This window comes from Notolepis coatsorum (assembly GCF_963971535.1).
Source record: "Notolepis coatsorum genome assembly, chromosome: 1".
Taxonomy (NCBI): Eukaryota; Metazoa; Chordata; class Actinopteri; order Aulopiformes; family Paralepididae; genus Notolepis; species Notolepis coatsorum.
Window position 1 is genome coordinate 158,608,432 of NC_140165.1, and position 18,287 is coordinate 158,626,718.

Consider the following 18,287-nt stretch of genomic DNA (forward strand, 5'->3'; position numbering starts at 1 on the left):
TGCCTGGGTGTCTCCCTCTCAGCCTGCCTACTGTCTCAATAAAGAACCTTCTCTCCTGTGTCCTCTACTCTGTCTCCCTCTCAGCCTTCTTACTGTCTCAACAAAGAACATTCTCTCCTGTGGCTCCTCTTCTCTGTCTCCCTCTCAGCCTTCCTACTGTCTCATTAAAGAACCTTCTCGGGCGGTCAGGTGGCATAGCGGAGATTGTGCTCGTCACCAATGCAAGAGGCTGCGGTCTCGACTCCCGGAGAGTCAGCATTGCCTTGGCTTGGGCTGATCGCTATACTAACTCGTTTGGCTGAGTTAGTGAGTTAGGGGGAGGGAAGCCGTGGGTGAGTCCTGGGCGTTGTGGACAGCGACCCCTACAGTTCGGTCGGGGCGCCTGCACAGTGAGGGTAGGATCTGGAGAAAGGTAGTGTGACCTTCCACACGTTACACTCTCCCGGTGATAATCTGCTCTGCCAGGCTGGCTGCCGGCTGGCTGCACATGTGTCAGAGGAAAGCATGAGACAGTCTCCGGCCTCCCGGACCAACAGTAGGGGGGGGTGCGCAACAACCAGGAAGGGGGTTGGGAATTGGCATAACGACTAACAGTGGGATGGGAGAAAAATCGGAAAAAGGAGGGGAAAAAGATAATGGGGAAAAGAACCTTCTCACCTGTGTCTCCCCTACTCTGTCTCCCTCTCAGCCTTCCTACTGTCTCATTAAATAACCTTCTCTCCTGTGTCTCCCCTACTCTGTCTCCCCGTTTCTTTTTCCTCACCTGAATATGACACTCTGCAGGTCGAAGGGATACTCTATGATGCCTGTGGTTGGAACTCGAACCCTCAACACGTCCTGCTGGGTGGGGAGGTAGGATGGCTCGGCGATCCGGTCCAAGGCGTTCATGTAACTATGGCAACACCAGAGGGAAGAGGATGAGCATGACTGATTCCCATTAAAGAGGCAGTTTGCTGACTATTAGTGAATGAACTGTAGACATTATTTCCTCAACTGTTTCTTCAACCTTCCCTAAGATGGGTGGGGTTGGTGTAGTCAAGTTGTTGATACTCATAACACATTACAATCAATTATCACATGTCCTCTTCACAACAGAGGGATAAGATTAAGGTTGAAAATGTGTGAAGTGGCCCTTTAAGAAAGTAATTTCTTGTCTTCATGTTTCTGCTGTACATTAAGTTAAGTCTATTTTTCCCCAGTGCCTAAAACATTTCAGACGGCCAAATCCATACAAAGACTAGGCAAAACCCATTTTCCATAGTATGTCCCCTGGACACATGGATTTACTAGTTGCTTTGAGGAAAGGGCTTTCTTTTTTCCACCTTGAGCAATGCATCTTCAACGGGAATAACAGTGACTAGTGACAACTTTAGCTCAACCTTTAGAGTCAAGGAACACCTGAGAGCTACCACTGTAGACCACTAGGAGCTGCCCAGTGCAACCACAGTCTGACACTGTTGACCACTAGGAGCTGCCCAGTACAACCACAGTCTGACACTGTTGACCACTAGGAGCTGCCCAGTACAACCACAGTCTGACACTGTTGACCACTAGGAGCTGCCCAGTACAACCACAGTCTGACACTGTTGACCACTAGGAGCTGCCCAGTACAACCACAGTCTGACACTGTTGACCACTAGGAGCTGCCCAGTGCAACCACAGTCTGACACTGTTGACCACTAGGAGCTGCCCAGTACAACCACAGTCTGACACTGTTGACCACTAGGAGCTGCCCAGTACAACCACAGTCTGACACTGTTGACCACTAGGAGCTGCCCAGTACAACCACAGTCTGACACTGTTAACCACTAGGAGCTGCCCAGTACAACCACAGTCTGACACTGTTGACCACTGAGCACAAACACTGGAGCAGTTGGGGGTTAAGTGCCTTGCTCAAGGGTACTTCAGCGGTGGGTGCCGAGGGAGGTGAAAGCATTGTTCCTTCACTTCCCCCGCCCAGATTTGCCTGCCAGTCCAGGGATCGAACCAGTGACCTCATGGTCACCAGCTCTGCTTGTCTAAACTTCAGGCCAGCGCTGCTCCATTCAATCTATTTTTACCAGAGTACTATTCTATCAGCGTAGTTCTACTTTTACCAAAGTACTATTCTATCCGCGTATTTCTACTTTTACCAAAGTACTATTCTATCAGGGTGTGGTGTGATTTAAGCAGCCACACTTGGGTCTAGCTAATTAGGCGCCGGGGGCATCAATGCGCACAGGTTAAATCACCCCGACACACATGCAGTATGAGTGACAGCCTGTCATGACAGCTTGTGACATCTTGTCAAGTCTCTTCAATAAACTGTTCTGCACCATCTGCCCCGTGTCTCTGTGCTGGAGACTCAGGTGGCCAGTGGCAGAGTCTACTGTCACAGTAGGCTTTATTATATTGGGTATTTCTACGGAGTACTTGTTACTCACTACTTTGTGGAGTCTGAGAGCTGGTACTCCCTCCTCCGGTCGTAGCTCTCCTGGATTCCTGGGTCGTTCCATAAGCTCTTGATGGCGTCGACGTAGGGGTTCTGAAGCATGGAGACCTTCTCCACGTCCACCTCTTTCACAACGTTGGCGTTGCCCTGAGGACACGAGGAGAGCAACAAGGAGAACCTTTAGAGGAGCACACGAGGAGAGCAACAAGGAGAACCTTTAGAGGAGCACACGAGGAGAGCAACAAGGAGAACCTTTAGAGGAGCACACGAGGAGAGCAACAAGGAGAACCTTTAGAGGAGCACACGAGGAGAGCAACAAGGAGAACCTTTAGAGGAGCACACGAGGAGAGCAACAAGGAGAACCTTTAGAGGAGCACACGAGGAGAGCAACAAGGAGAACCTTTAGAGGAGCACACGAGGAGAGCAACAAGGAGAACCTTTAGAGGAGCACACGAGGAGAGCAACAAGGAGAACCTTTAGAGGAGCACACGAGGAGAGCAACAAGGAGAACCTTTAGAGGAGCACACGAGGAGAGCAACAAGGAGAACCTTTAGAGGAGCACACGAGGAGAGCAACAAGGAGAACCTTTAGAGGAGCACACGAGGAGAGCAACAAGGAGAACCTTTAGAGGAGCACACGAGGAGAGCAACAAGGAGAACCTTTAGAGGAGCACACGAGGAGAGCAACAAGGAGAACCTTTAGAGGAGCACACGAGGAGAGCAACAAGGAGAACCTTTAGAGCAGTGATCACCAACCCGTCAATCGTGATCGACTGGTTGATCTTTGAGACTTTCCCTGTAGATCTTTCCCTGATTTTTTTTCTTTTCTTTTTTTAGATCTTTCCCTGAGAGTCCACATTACAGTTCTACTTTTGTTTTGATGTGAAAAGTGATGCTGCACTTAGCACTAGGGTTGGGCACCGAAAACCGGTTCTAATAGGAACCGGTTCCTAACTTCCGGTTCTGGATAGTATGAAAAAGATTTAAGATAAAAAAAAGAAAAAAGAAAAAATCTCCTGCGAAATAAGCTGTGACCTGTTTTGACCTGCACCTCAAAGAATCGGAATCGAGAATCGTTTAGAACAGGAATCGATATGGAGAATCGGAACCGGAATCGTTCAAATCCAAACGATGCCCAACCCTACTTAGCACTGACTGCACTTAGCACTGACTGAGAAAGTCCACATTACAGTTCTACTTTATAAAATGCTAATTGTAAATATGTTTGTCAATGTTAATAATATGAGAAAGTCCACATTACAGTTCTACTTTTGTTTTGATGTGAAAAGTGATGCTGCATAAGATGACTGCACTTAGCACTGACTGAGAAAGTACATATTACAGTTATACTTTGACGTTTTAATGTTGATCCAAAGCATTGCATGTAATTAGAATACAGGCAAATAAAAGTAATTTAGTTTAAAGTACAATCTTGGCTGTCTTTTTCTCTCAACGCTTCAATAGGTAGATCTTGCCTTCACCAAAATTTAAAAAAAAAACTGATCTTGGGCTTAAAAAGGCTGGTGACCACTGCTTTAGAGGTTCTGAGGAGCCCACGAGGAGAGCAACCAGGAGAACCTTTAGAGGTTCTGGTTTTGGGATGATCTCTACTGCCAGGCTGACACAAATGTACCTGCCCTAGCAGAACCCTATTAGTGGTTCTCCAATATAATTAATTTCATTCTATTTCTGTAGATGGTTTTACACCCCCAGGCTCTAACATGGACCTAATATTCACATTTTTCGCCCCAGATTCCAAATTAGAATATAATCACATGATTGAGCTCACCTAATGACCTCATTCTATTTGTGACCATATCTTCTCCCTCCTGTCACCACGCTGATGCTTCTTCCCTTCTACTTGTCATCTCTGAGTTCTACTTCTTATCCGAGTTCTACTTCTTATCTCTGAGTTCTACTTGTTATCCGAGTTCTACTTCTCATCTCTGAGTTCTATTTCTTATCCGAGTTCTACTTCTTATCTCTGAGTTCTATCTCATACATTTACATTTAGTCATTTAGCTGACGCTTTTATCCAAAGCGACTTACAAGTTCTGTACGACAAGTCATCAGGAAGGGCACAACTCTATCAGCTGAGTAACAATGTTCATCAAAGTGTTGAGTGCTACAGTGTAGGTTCGTTTATTAGGACAAGTGCATGACAGTAAGGTTAGTTAGGGTTAGACATTTGATTGAATTTTTCAAAAGAAAATCTATTTCAGATTATGGTTGAAGAAGTGTGTCTTTAGTCGACCACGAAATATTGGACAGGTTTCAGCTGTCCTAACTGTGGGGCAAGGACTGAGAATAGCCGGCTTCTCCTTGATGACCCTCGCGGAGCTTGGATAGGAGTAGGTCTGAGACGGCCAATCTCTGAGTTCCACTTATGAGTTATATTTGTTATTTCTGAGTTCTACTTATCTCTGAGTTCTACTTCTTATCCGAGTTCTACTGGTTATATCTGAGTTCTACTTCTTATCTCAGAGTTCTACTTCTTATCTCAGAGTCCTACTTGTTATATCGGAGTTCTACTTCTTATCTCAAGAGTCCTACTTATCTGAGTTCTACTTCTTATACGAGTTCTACTTGTTATCTCTGAGTTCTACTTGTCATCTCAGAGTTCTACTTGTTATATCGGAGTTCTACTTCTTATCGGAGTTCTACTTATCTCTGAGTTCTACTTCTTATACGAGTTCTACTTCTTATCTGAGTTCTACTTGTTATATCGGAGTTACACTTCTTTTCTGAGTTCTACTTGTTATCCGAGTTCTACTTGCTATCTTTGAGTTCTACACATACAATAAATATAGTTTAGTATGTTATGAACAAGTGGACTACATTTCCCAATAATGAATCATCAGTCAGTAGTTAACTCAATGCTAGACTCCAGCAGACAGTTGGAAACATTCTTAACACGATGCTAGGTTCCAGCAGACAGTCAGCATGACGGTTGCCTAGCTACCTAGCTATGACGCATCATGACTGCAACATGGCCGCAGGTTGTAGTTTGTAGATCAACTAAACCACACATTTAAGTGTTTCTTGGAAATACACGTACAATTATGTTTTTTGTTTTTTTTTGTCTTCTCGGATACTTATAAGTAGACTCATTAATGCTGATGACGGTGTGGTTAATGACAGGCTGAAGTCAACGGAACAGCTTCCTGAGAGCAGCGGCAACAGGCCCAGTCATTACCGAGCAGCGCGCCTCCAGAGAACCGAGGAGGAAGTGTAGTCACACAGAGGGGTCAAGTGTGTGCGAGGGGTCGACGTGTAACCCACGGAAAGACACGCCTCTTATGTATACGCCGGGCATGCAGGCGCACATGTAGAATGTGATGGAAGAGAAAGTGGCTGAAGACAAAGGAAGCGTAGAAGAAGACAGGAAGTGATTGTGGACGGCTGCTCCGAGACAGATACTGTAGACACACACACACAGAGTCATTTCCCACAGGCATCAGAAGCACAGTTCCTCACGCTGGCCTGCCTCTCCTCCCCCTCCAGTTCCTCATGCTGACCTGCCCCTCTTCCCCTTCCAGTTCCTCACACTGGCCTGCCTCTCTTCCCCCTCCAGTTCCTCACACTGGCCTGCCTCTCTTCCCCCTCCAGTTCCTCACGCTGGCCTGCCTCTCTTCCCCCTCCAGTTCCTCACGCTGGCCTGCCTCTCTTCCCCCTCCAGTTCCTCACGCTGGCCTGCCTCTCTTCCCCCTCCAGTTCCTCACGCTGGCCTGCCTCTCTTCCCCCTCCAGTTCCTCACGCTGGCCTGCCTCTCTTCCCCCTCCAGTTCCTCACGCTGGCCTGCCTCTCTTCCCTCTCCAGTTCCTCACGCTGGCCTGCCTCTCTTCCCCCTCCAGTTCCTCATGCTGGCCTGCCTCTCTTCCCCCTCCAGTTCCTCATGCTGGCCTGCCTCTCTTCCCCCTCCAGTTCCTCACGCTGGCCTGCCTCTCTTCCCCCTCCAGTTCCTCACGCTGGCCTGCCTCTCTTCCCCCTCCAGTTCCTCATGCTGGCCTGCCTCTCTTCCCCCTCCAGTTCCTCACGCTGGCCTGCCTCTCTTCCCCCTCCAGTTCCTCACGCTGGCCTGCCTCTCTTCCCCCTCCAGTTCCTCACGCTGGCCTGCCTCTCTTCCCCCTCCAGTTCCTCACGCTGGCCTGCCTCTCTTCCCCCTCCAGTTCCTCACGCTGGCCTGCCTCTCTTCCCCCTCCAGTTCCTCACGCTGGCCTGCCTCTCTTCCCCCTCCAGTTCCTCACGCTGGCCTGCCTCTCTTCCCCCTCCAGTTCCTCATGCTGGCCTGCCTCTCTTCCCCCTCCAGTTCCTCATGCTGGCCTGCCTCTCTTCCCCCTCCAGTTCCTCATGCTGGCCTGCCTCTCCTCACGCTGGCCTGCCTCTCTTCCCCCTCCAGTTCCTCATGCTGGCCTGCCTCTCTTCCCCCTCCAGTTCCTCATGCTGGCCTGCCTCTCCTCACGCTGGCCTGCCTCTCCTCCCCCTCCAGTTCCTCACGCTGGCCTGCCTCTCTTCCCCCTCCAGTTCCTCATGCTGGCCTGCCTCTCTTCCCCCTCCAGTTCCTCACGCTGGCCTGCCTCTCTTCCCCCTCCAGTTCCTCACGCTGGCCTGCCCCTCTTCCCCCTCCAGTTCCTCATGCTGGCCTGCCTCTCTTCCCCCTCCAGTTCCTCATGCTGGCCTGCCTCTCTTCCCCCTCCAGTTCCTCACGCTGGCCTGCCTCTCTTCCCCCTCCAGTTCCTCACGCTGGCCTGCCCCTCTTCCCCCTCCAGTTCCTCACGCTGGCCTGCCTCTCTTCCCCCTCCAGTTCCTCATGCTGGCCTGCCTCTCCTCATGCTGGCCTGCCTCTCTTCCCCCTCCAGTTCCTCATGCTGGCCTGCCTCTCTTCCCCCTCCAGTTCCTCACGCTGGCCTGCCTCTCCTCCCCCTCCAGTTCCTCACGCTGGCCTGCCTCTCTTCCCCCTCCAGTTCCTCATGCTGGCCTGCCTCTCTTCCCCCTCCAGTTCCTCACGCTGGCCTGCCTCTCTTCCCCCTCCAGTTCCTCACGCTGGCCTGCCTCTCTTCCCCCTCCAGTTCCTCATGCTGGCCTGCCTCTCTTCCCCCTCCAGTTCCTCACGCTGGCCTGCCTCTCTTCCCCCTCCAGTTCCTCATGCTGGCCTGCCTCTCTTCCCCCTCCAGTTCCTCATGCTGGCCTGCCTCTCTTCCCCCTCCAGTTCCTCATGCTGGCCTGCCTCTCTTCCCCCTCCAGTTCCTCATGCTGGCCTGCCTCTCCTCATGCTGGCCTGCCTCTCTTCCCCAGTGTTGTGTTCCTCATGGGACGGGGTTGCACGGCGTGCAACCAAAGTTGTGTGAGCAGAAACGCGTGCATGCACACACACGGATGTGCACGGCACGCGCATGCACACAGGAATGCGCTGCACTCGCCAACTCGCCAAGTACCCACCTGGGCTACTTTGCATATCAATAGCACCGGTCGTCAGGTGTGTTAAATACGTTCTCAAATACATTCACACAGAACTTGTGAATGAAATGTGTTACATTCCATTCGTAGAGGCAATTAGGCACTGTCTTTAGTCTGTGCTTAAGCGAGGGAACATTTATGCGGGAGCGCGCGCGCACGTGGCGTCATTAGCGTGCGTGCAACCAGTGTTGATATGAGGAACACAACACTGCTCCTCCACCTCCAGTTTGCCTCTCCTCCCCCTCCACACCGTTTAGTTTCACTATGTAACACATGGCGTCATGTGTGCGACATTAACCTCACTGGAGACATCACGCACCACCTTAACTAGAGCCATATGGAATCCGCGATCACGGAATCGCGGAATTGAGCAATAAAAATGGAATAAAAATAAATAAATAAAAATTTAACTTTCTTTTTTTTAACTTTTTTTTTTTTTTTTTATGTTGTGGGACTTGTACAGCACTTTGTTCAACTTTGTCAGTGCTGTAAAGTTTAAACCTTTTTAAATCTTAGACAAAAAAAATAAAATGGAATTTGGAAAAAAATAAAACGGATTTCATATGGCTCTACCTTAACCTAGAGTACATGAAAGATTATATTTGTGTGGTCATGGATTTTCCAAGCATTTCAGTGAGATGTGGAGAGCTTCTAGCAATGTACTAGGGCTGTCCCCGACTAAGGATTTGGATAGTTGACTATGATTGGCCGAAATTAGCCGATAGTCGACTATGAAAAAAAAAAAAAAAAAGGTACAATATATTTTTTTTATCATTCCATTTGGGCTGTGGGGGGTGTTTAATGTCTGAAGGAGTCAACGGAAGGCTTCTTGTCCTCTGCAAAAGCATGCAATTGGTCCACTGATGGATACATCTTGATATTTGTCTAGTCTAGTGTGTTCATTAGATGGGTGAAATCCTCTTTCAGTGCCTCTGTGCCTGTTTTCTTAGGCAGTTAGCCTCTGGTATGCGTGCCATTAGCATTAGCCACGATTCTAGGCCTCTTTTCTTTTGGAAAGAATGATACAAAATATATATATATTAAAAAAATTAAAATTAAAATAAATGTATTCGACTAAGTTCCGCTGACTTTCTGGTGGACCAAATATGAAAATGATACATTGTTTGATTTTGGTCTGCGTTCACACTGCCCTATTTGGTGCGGACCTAATTTGTAAACAAAGGACATGCAGTCGCCAAGTCGTTCATCTATTGGACTATAGCACTCACAAACGTAAACAGTTGCCGACAGCGTAATGAAAGAGAGAGATACTGTCATTACGAGCGCGGCACAAGTCACTAGAGAGTAGAGAGTAGAGAGAGAGAGTAGAGAGAGAGAGAGAGAGCCACACTGCAATGCACTGTAGGCTACTTTGCTTCCTAGATTAGGTACTATAGTTCGATTGAAACGGACCGAGTCCCAACTTTTCAAGAGGACCATGGTTTGGTTGTTTGGTCCTCAAAATAGTTCGGTTTGTGTTCACACCTCTACAAACGAAACGGACTATTGATTTAAAGGGACCATGGTCCACTTAAAGTGGACCAAACAGGGTAGGTGTGAACGCGCCCTAAGAGGTTGACAGTCGACTATGGCTCCTTTCGATCGATTAGTCGACTATTCGACTAATACTTGCTATTAGCAGCAATTTTTCCGTGTGCGTCACCCCTGGCAAGCATTCAGTTTAATTCAATTACAATTATGTTGTGTAAAATGGCTACACAGATATCGTCAAAAACACGATAAAATGTGTCTAGCTTGTCTAACTTAGTAGTGTGTAGTGATAGTCCATGGTATGTCCCTTCTTATAAGCGTTCAATTACATTTGGGATCGAGATAAAACAATTGTTGTGCCACATGCCGTGTTGCGCTTGTTTTGTCTTGTGTTGTAAATGCAGCGCACTTGTCCTTCACAGCTTGTTTGTAGGATCTTGGATCGTTTTGAGTCTCTCGAAAGGATTAATCTCAATTCAACTGGGGATGCTAAACCGAGCCATTTACCTTATTGTGTTCGTATTTGTAGGGGATCATGAGCGCCTCCATGGCGCGGATCATGGACTGCATGGCTGTGAAGATGTTCTGGAAGACCAGCTTAGTGAAACTTCTCTTATCCTCCTCCGAATAACCCGCTCCGTGGATGATCCTCATCTGTTTAATAAAGGTGCTTTTCCCACTCTCACCAGTACCTGAGAGAGAGAGCGAGCGAGAGCGAGAGAGAGAGAGAGAGAGAGAGAGAGAGAGAGAGAGAGAGAGAGAGGAAAGGGGGCAGAGAGGGAGAGACCGAGCGAGATGATCTTTCATTATGAAAACGCTACACAAAGACACAATAAAAACCTATGCTGGATCAAAGGAAGAGAGAGAGAGAGAGCAGGAAAAGGAGAACAGGAACAAATTATAAAGACCTCAAGCTAACTTGTTTGATTTTAAATAGTGAAGGGATATTGAGAGGAGCTGGAGAGAAGAGACATTTAGAGAAAGAATGAGGTGAACAGTTGAAATAGTTCACTGTAGACAAATTGACCTGCCCTCTAGCGGACACAGGTTTTGCCCTAGGATGCTGACATTTTACATAAAGGTCAAGTGTGTGTGTGTTCATGCCAATTGGCTAAAAGGGGGCATGGCAATGATAGTGGTCTATCACAAAAAGGTCACAGCTATTCCGAATTCAAACTTGTCAACACACAACGTCCTGTTTTTTAAAAAAAATACAATTGCCAAAAATCACAGCGGAGCGCACCGCTTTTATTTTTTGCAGGGTGCACTACATTTACAACAAGACAAAATGAGAGCAGCACGGCATGCGGCACAATAATAGTTGCATCTCAATCATCTTGTTTTCAGGAGCGTGGGAAGACAAAATCATAATTGAAACTTGATTAATCGACCAGCCCTACAATGCTGTACGTACACGTACACACACACACACACACACACACACACACACACACACATGGTTATTATAGTTAACTAAAACTAAAATAAAAACTAGGTGTGAAAAAACATTTTAGTTAACTGAAATAAAAATAAATAAAATGAACTGAAACTAGAAAGCTGCGCTCAGTAGATCACACATCTCCACCTAATAATAATAGTGATGTATTCAGGTAAACTTCCATCTAAAAAGCCATGAAAGAGTAGTGCTTCTCACTCGCCTTCTCTGTGGGGCATCTGATGAGAATGGTTTGTGGTTGCGTGGCATTATGAAGAGGCAGGGGGCTATTAGGGGATATAATTAAGCAAATGAATATCAGTATCTTCCTTGTGAAGAAATAGTTACAGGCTGCAGGGCCACACGCAGACGTACACAGAGAGAGATAAAATGAGAGAATCCTGGCTCAGCCCCCCCCCCCCCCCCCCCCATCAACCCTCGCTCTCTCTGTGGGAGCAGCTGAACTATTTATGATCATCATCAACTATCCAGTTATTGTTATAGTGTAACGATTGGCTAAGAGAGGGAGAAAGAGATAGATAAAGAGAGAGGGTCAGCCCCTCCCATGCCCCGCAGAAAGCTCGTAGCAGAGTGGAGTGCAGCGCACACAGACAGAAATGGTGAGAGAGTGGGTACGTTGGAGTGAACAATGATGGAAATGAATTCAAATAAAATAGTCGCCGTTGCCCCGATGTGAACAATATCCGTGGCATGAGCTCCTTGGGTGGGTGTGAGCTTGCACAGAAACATTAGGCTGATGAGCAGTATGAGATTAGCTTCCGGTAGAACCGCAGACATGACCAATCGCACTATCTCCTGGTGGTCCACTGGCCGGAGATAACTATATCATGTACAACTACCTAAAATAAAATAAAATACACAGAAAATGTCTTTAGTCAATTTGGTCAGATTTGTCAACACAACTAGCATGAGGAGACTGTGGTGTCTTTATATCTGTATCACTGTACATAATACTATAACACAAACAGTAGTTTCAGCTCGTGTTGAGAGGGAGGGAGCTAGGATAATGGACCGTATCCGCTTCCATTCATTGCAGTTTTTCCACCGCTGCCATTTTGTTTCACATGGACAATTGACAAACAAACCATACTCTCTAAACAAAGTCACATGATCATGCAGGTCAGACGTTTATTGGATGTCATTTTGAATAAACCTATGTGAACAAGCAAGAGTCTTGTCACTTTCACTTAGGCTTTACGTTAAAAAAATACTATTGGGGCGGCTAGGTGTAGTGGGCAAGGCGCTCGCCATCAACGCTGGAGACGCTGGGTTCGAATCCAGCTCTCGGCGTTGCCATCAGCTTGGCTGGTCGTTCATACTAACATAATTGGCAGTGTTAGGGGTGGGAAAGCTGATGGGTGGGTCCTGGGCGTTGTGGACAGCGACCCCTACAGTTCGGTCGGGGCGCCTGCACAGCGAGGGTAGGATCTGGAGGGAGGTAGTGTGACCTTCCACACGTTACACTCTCCCGGTGAGAATCTGTGCTGCCAGGCTGGCTGCCGGCTGGCTGCACATACGTCGGAGGAAAGCATGTGACAGTCTCCGGCCTCCCGGACCAACAGTAGGGGGGAGTGCGCAACAACCAGGAAGGGGGTTGGGAATTGGCATAACGACTAAACAGTGGGATGGGAGAAAAATCGGAAAAAGGAGGGGGGGAAAAGATATATATATATATTTTTTAATTATAATAAATTATAAATAATATGGTTTCTTACATATCTCGATGTGATATATCAAGAAATATCTACAGCAAGAATTCTGGGTCTCAATGAATCAAAAATGTCAATGTGGGTAGAAGTGGTGGAGAGAATAAAAGCTAGCTTATAATGGTAGTGTCTGGTTAGGAGTTAGGGATAATGGAGGTACTATCCAAGAGGGGGTCCGAGAGGGGGGGGTTCGAGCTGGAGCATATGTGTGTAGGGTTTTAGAAAATAGGTATTAGGGGTATATTCTATACTAACATTTATATAATTGTAGTTTCGCTGGATATACACTGTATACGGTTAAAATGTTATTAGACTATTTTTGTTTTATCTTGTTTTGTACTTGCATGTATTTTAACCACCTTTACGGAAAGTTTCATTATGCATTGTGTGTTTGAGTACTGACTTTTAATAATTTTTGTTCTGCAATAATAAAAAAAATATATAAAAAAAAAAAAAAAATTATAAATAATAATAATAATAATAATAATAATAATAATAATAATAATAATAATAATAATAATAATAATAATAATTGTTGTGAAGGATCAGATTAAACCGAATATATATATTTATTTATGGATATATATTTAATAGTATTTGTATATCGTTTGATATCCCCTGTATATTCCTTGTACATATACACTGAATATCCCTTTAGTCTACTAACAGCCCATAATAGTTTCATTCTACCATTGGACGAGAACCTGGCGCCAGCAGCCAAGCCCCTTGGTTCAAGTTCAATCGTGCCGACGAACATGTCGTTACAAGCCCGGTTCCGCGTAGGAATACGTCTGGCGAAATACGAATGGTACTATTTGTTCACAGCGCATATATATATGGCGCAAGTAAAGTAGAACTTTCTTTTAGTCCATTAGTCCTTTACCCTCCAACCTAGTAACAGACGTGAAGCCTCACCCACGACGCACGTGTGGTGCAGTATGGCCTACTTGGCCTCAGAATAGGCATTGAGACATCGTGTGGATTAATAGTTGAATTGTCATAGTTTGGCACTATACCGTCGAGTGGGACGTATTTCTATTAAGTTAATAATAGTCTATTATGTATGGTGCATCGTTCGGTTAGAGTTATAAAGTGAGCAGTACCCCCATCGTTCCTGACGTTATCTAGAGTCTTATCCAGGCTGGGCAGACCACGTGTGGTGCTTGCATCCGAGGAGCTCTGGGCCAGGACGAGTGGACTTGTACATTGGATTACTTTACCCGGACGACGGCGAGCCCTCCACGGCTTGGATTATCTACGTGCTTTGGGTGCTTTGATTATGCTATGGATAACGGCCAACACTGCTGAGTGTTGGAACTACCCCCCGAGAGGAGTCCAGGTGAGACGGCGCTCTACCCCGAGTGAGGTCGCCTCACGTCTCTTCGTTGTGGACCGGCAGCTACCGTCTACAAGAGGGCCCAGCTGTATTCATCTGTGGACCGAGGTTCTGTGGGCACCGTGTTCAGCACTCTGAATTCTCCCAAGAAATCGTCGGCCAGATGGGATATCGCCAGCGGCTCTCCTAACCCCCCCCCCCCCTACTGACTTACAACCAGCGGGACCCCCCTTTAGTGTATCCAGCTATAATCATTTAAGTACCATCGCTATAGTTCCCTAAAGAACCAGGTTGTATACTTGCTCCCTGCGTAACCAGAGATTGGACATTCAATGTTGATTTACCTACGAATACTAATTTGCCTTACAAGTGCATTCAAATCATAAATGTCATTAAGTGAACGTTGTATATACCCTTTGCTATATAAAATATTCGATTTATACATTTGTGTGGACTTCGTTTCATCAGGTGGGAAAGTGTTCATCATATCTATATCTTGTACTGGATGGCCAGAAGTTAAAGTACATAGACGGCAGTGGTTTAATAATACCATACTTATCAATACAGTCAGGGAATTGTACCCCTCAGTTACAATAATAATAATAATAATAATGCAGGACCTCTTTAGGGGGTCTTTATTCGGCATGCAACGAACTGGACATGCAATTGGAGCGGCACACACACACACCGGGATACACACACACACACACACATGCATTGTCTTTTTCTCAGTCGCCGATGCGATCGAGTCTCTGCACTTGACCCATCCCGTCGTCCTTCCCCCCATGGGCAGCCGGGAGCAGATAGGGCGTCAACGTGAGCCGCGCCCCGGGACCAATCCAAGTGCTCCTGCCCGTCTTCGTCAAGGACGCCACAGCGTTAGCGATCTATTGTTGTGCATGTTTTTCCATTGGGTTTATCTTATCGGGGGGGAAACCCTTGTGAGCACGGGGAGAACATGCAAACTCCACACAGAAAGGCCTGGGAGATACCCCACCTGGGTACCTGGCATCATGGAAACCTGGTCCCCAAGCGGGAATCGAACCCTGGACCTTCTTGCTGTGAGGCAACAGTGTTAACCACTACACCACCGTGCCGCTATTGATGTTGCACAGTTAATTATGTGCAGTTCTACTGTCACCCAAACACTGCATGTGATTTGGTATTTGTTTGATGGTGTTATTTCATGATTTATAACTTAATAAAAGTGTTTGGAAAAATGTTTTGAGAATTGTCACCAAAACTGATCAGTTTCATTAAATGTGTGACACTTCTTTTGGGCTATTTTCTTTCTCACTTCAAATCAAATGCTCCAGGGTTCACTTGGAGGCAGATTGACACTATAATCTAAATCTACAGTAATTTACAGTTTAAATGTTTGCAGTTATACATAACAAAGAAATCCTAACTTTTCTGCAGAATTCAGAGAAATATTTGTTTGTTTCCTTTAACAAAGTAGGTGGATCAATATCTGGTGGCATTTTTACTTCCTCTAAACTGGTCAGACAGACAGACAGGGTCAGACAGACAGACAGACAGTGAGTCAGATAGACAGAGTTCACCTGTGACATCGTCTAGTCTGTCTCTTCACAGATCCATCAGCGTTTTTGTGTGTGTGTTGGGGGGGGGGGGGGCATAATGTAAAGCAGTGGCAGCCGCCCATAGGGGGCGCTAGGGCGCCGCCCCCCCTGGTAAAGAGAGCAGGAGAAGAAAAAAAAACGTTATTGTCATTTTAATTTTAGACCCCTAAAAATAAAATAAACATGTTTAAAATGAATAATATTTACTTATTTTAAGTATGTTTGTGTTTCAAATGCACAATAACGTTAATATATCAAATATAAATCAGTTTTGTGATTCACATGACGTCACTGTCTGATATGAGAGTAGACTACCTCTGAAGCTGGGCAAGACGTATCGCGCACACAGTGGGCGTGCACTGGTATCATCGCAGCCAATTAAATAGGTCTAGCAAATACATTTCGCCTATCAGTGCGTTCAAATATGATGTAATATGATGGAATCGGAGCGCGTTTTCTAGCGCTCCTCCAAGCAAGCAGGGTCCTTCCTGCTGTGTTGCCACTCCCCCAGTCCGGAGAGTTTGCTTACTAGTAGCTACCATGGAGCATGAAGGCAGGACATTACAACCTCGAATGCAGGTAAATCCCTCAAAACAATACCTTTTGAGAGATGAACACTGGAGTGAAAGAGTTTCTACCTCATCAGCCTGATATCTCCTCAGTTCAGAAACAATCAACAGACAGAAGAAGGATATACTCTGTCGTTTTCTAGCTGCTGGTACTTGTGGTGGCTAACAAGAAGCTAACAGCAGCTACCAGCTACCGTTAGCTACCAGCTAACGGTATGGACTGTTTACTGGAGTTTCTTTTTGAGTGGATTTAAAAAAAAGTGGATTATGGCTTGTTGTGGACTGGACAGCTGAATATCTCGCCCCATTCAACTCTTGTGATGGGAAGTAAGTCTTGTAACGATAGCTGGGATTCCACGTCATGCTGTGTGTGTGTGTGAGAGAGAGCGAAAGAGAGAGATAGAGGGGGATACTAATTAATTTCGCCGCGGGGGGGCATAATCACCTGGGACAATATAATGGTAACTTGTTTAAAATGACAAGATATACATCTTAGGGCTGGGCGATATGGCAAAAAATCATATCGCGATAACGATATGATAATGTTATATCATTCGATATCGATAATTATCGAAATTGTTATAATAAAAAAAGAACTTCCTTATCAAATCATAACATAAAATACATTACTACATACATTAATAATGTAAATAAACATTTAATAACTTCAACTAAGCCAATCGATAGTAGACAATCGTGTTCGATTTTTGGAATGGCGATCAGGAATTGGAATGATCTTTTTGGAGAACATCTGATTTGAGGTAAGGAATCTATTTTACCAGTCTTGGGATAATCAGAGTTGTATTCGCTGAGATCTCAGCGTTTGCCGTATGTGTGTGTGTGTGTGTGCGCGATCGCTTTGAGGAAATCAGAGAATCGATTTTCAGCGTGCATACGTACACATATACTATCGATAATCTATTATTATTTGAAAACGATTCATAAATAGGCCGAAAAATGACAACGTTTGTGTGTATTCTAGAATATTCCAGTAAAGGGCGATTATCATGGAATATTTATATTTTCCTTGAAAACGAGGGCTTTTCAAAATGCTATAAAACGAAAATGAACAGATAAAAAAACAATCCGCTTCGACAATGTTGACTGGAAAACGAGTCATTGATAAGCGACAGGCAGATTAGACACATAGCCATAATTTAAAACATAGATTAGGCGTTATTAACGCTAACATTGAAGTGGATGGTGGGCATTCAACCGGTAAATCAAGATTAAGCTTGGGCTCTGAAAGTGTTAATACACTCCGCTGTCGATTGTACTGTAGCACTATTTTACTCTGTCCATTACCATTTTATTGCACTGCACTTTGCATCAGATACAACAGATACAATAGGTCAGTCTACATCACAAATGCCTGTGTGTGTCTGATCTGTCTCAGGCTGAGGTTACACCTTTCGTATCATCTTCGTATTGTTTTCTTATACGCATCGCCGCGTATCGCCGCGACGTCATGCGCCTCGAGTCACACTTTCGTTTTTTTTTCGTTTTTGTCAGCCAAGCACACTGATGTAGTACACTGCCAAAGCAGTAGGTGGCAGTAGGTGGCAAACATGAAGGCAATTTCAACCAATCAGAACGAATGTGCCAATACACTTCCTGGAAGCTCCAGCAAAGAAAATGTCAACAAGGCAGGCGCGGCAAGGCGCCTATGCCGCGCCACCATCTTGCTCAATGCAGCAATTCTTTTTTCAGCAAAGCCTAATAAAAGTGCAATAAACAAAACGGATACATTCACTGTGTGTTCTGCCTGTCATTTGTTGATGAAACAAAACTAACATCAACACAAGTGACCACCAAGAGCGGATAGTTTAGGCTAAAAAACGATCGGTAGCATTGTAGCATTGTTAGCTCACGCTACTTAGCCAGCATCAAAACTGATGATATCGCGAGCTATCAGTAGTTAGATAACATTAGAGACAACGCTGTGTGTATTAAACAAAGGTGAATAGATGACTGGGCCATTTTGTTTAATGCTTGTTAAGTTGAAAGAGGAACTCTGAGCTAACAGGGTCTTAATCCTGATAGCTCACGTTAGCCAGCTCATGCAATCGGTAATGCCAGCAGAATGAATGGATGTAAACTTTATTTAACATATTGCATATGGGTACAATACAATACGGCTCAATACAAACAATTGTTAAGGGAATGCAGACTGTTGTAGCTTGGACTGGGGTCCTTATAACAATAACTTGACAACACACGGAGCTCTGTCCCAAACACACACACACTGTACACAGGAAGGGC

At 45.7% G+C, this 18,287-nt stretch overlaps 1 protein-coding gene across 1 annotated transcript in view; it reads right to left on the minus strand.

The window, feature by feature from the left end:
* Nucleotides 1–18,287, minus strand: part of LOC311237441 (guanine nucleotide-binding protein G(q) subunit alpha) — a 40,550-nt gene that overhangs the window by 11,335 nt on the left and 10,928 nt on the right. Inside the window, exons 2-4 of the mRNA XM_084325328.1 lie at nucleotides 9,886–10,070; nucleotides 2,424–2,578; nucleotides 764–892 (exon numbers count right to left, since the gene is read on the minus strand). Coding sequence (XP_084181454.1) covers nucleotides 764–892; nucleotides 2,424–2,578; nucleotides 9,886–10,070 — 469 coding nt within the window. The remainder of the gene's footprint in view (nucleotides 1–763; nucleotides 893–2,423; nucleotides 2,579–9,885; nucleotides 10,071–18,287) is intronic.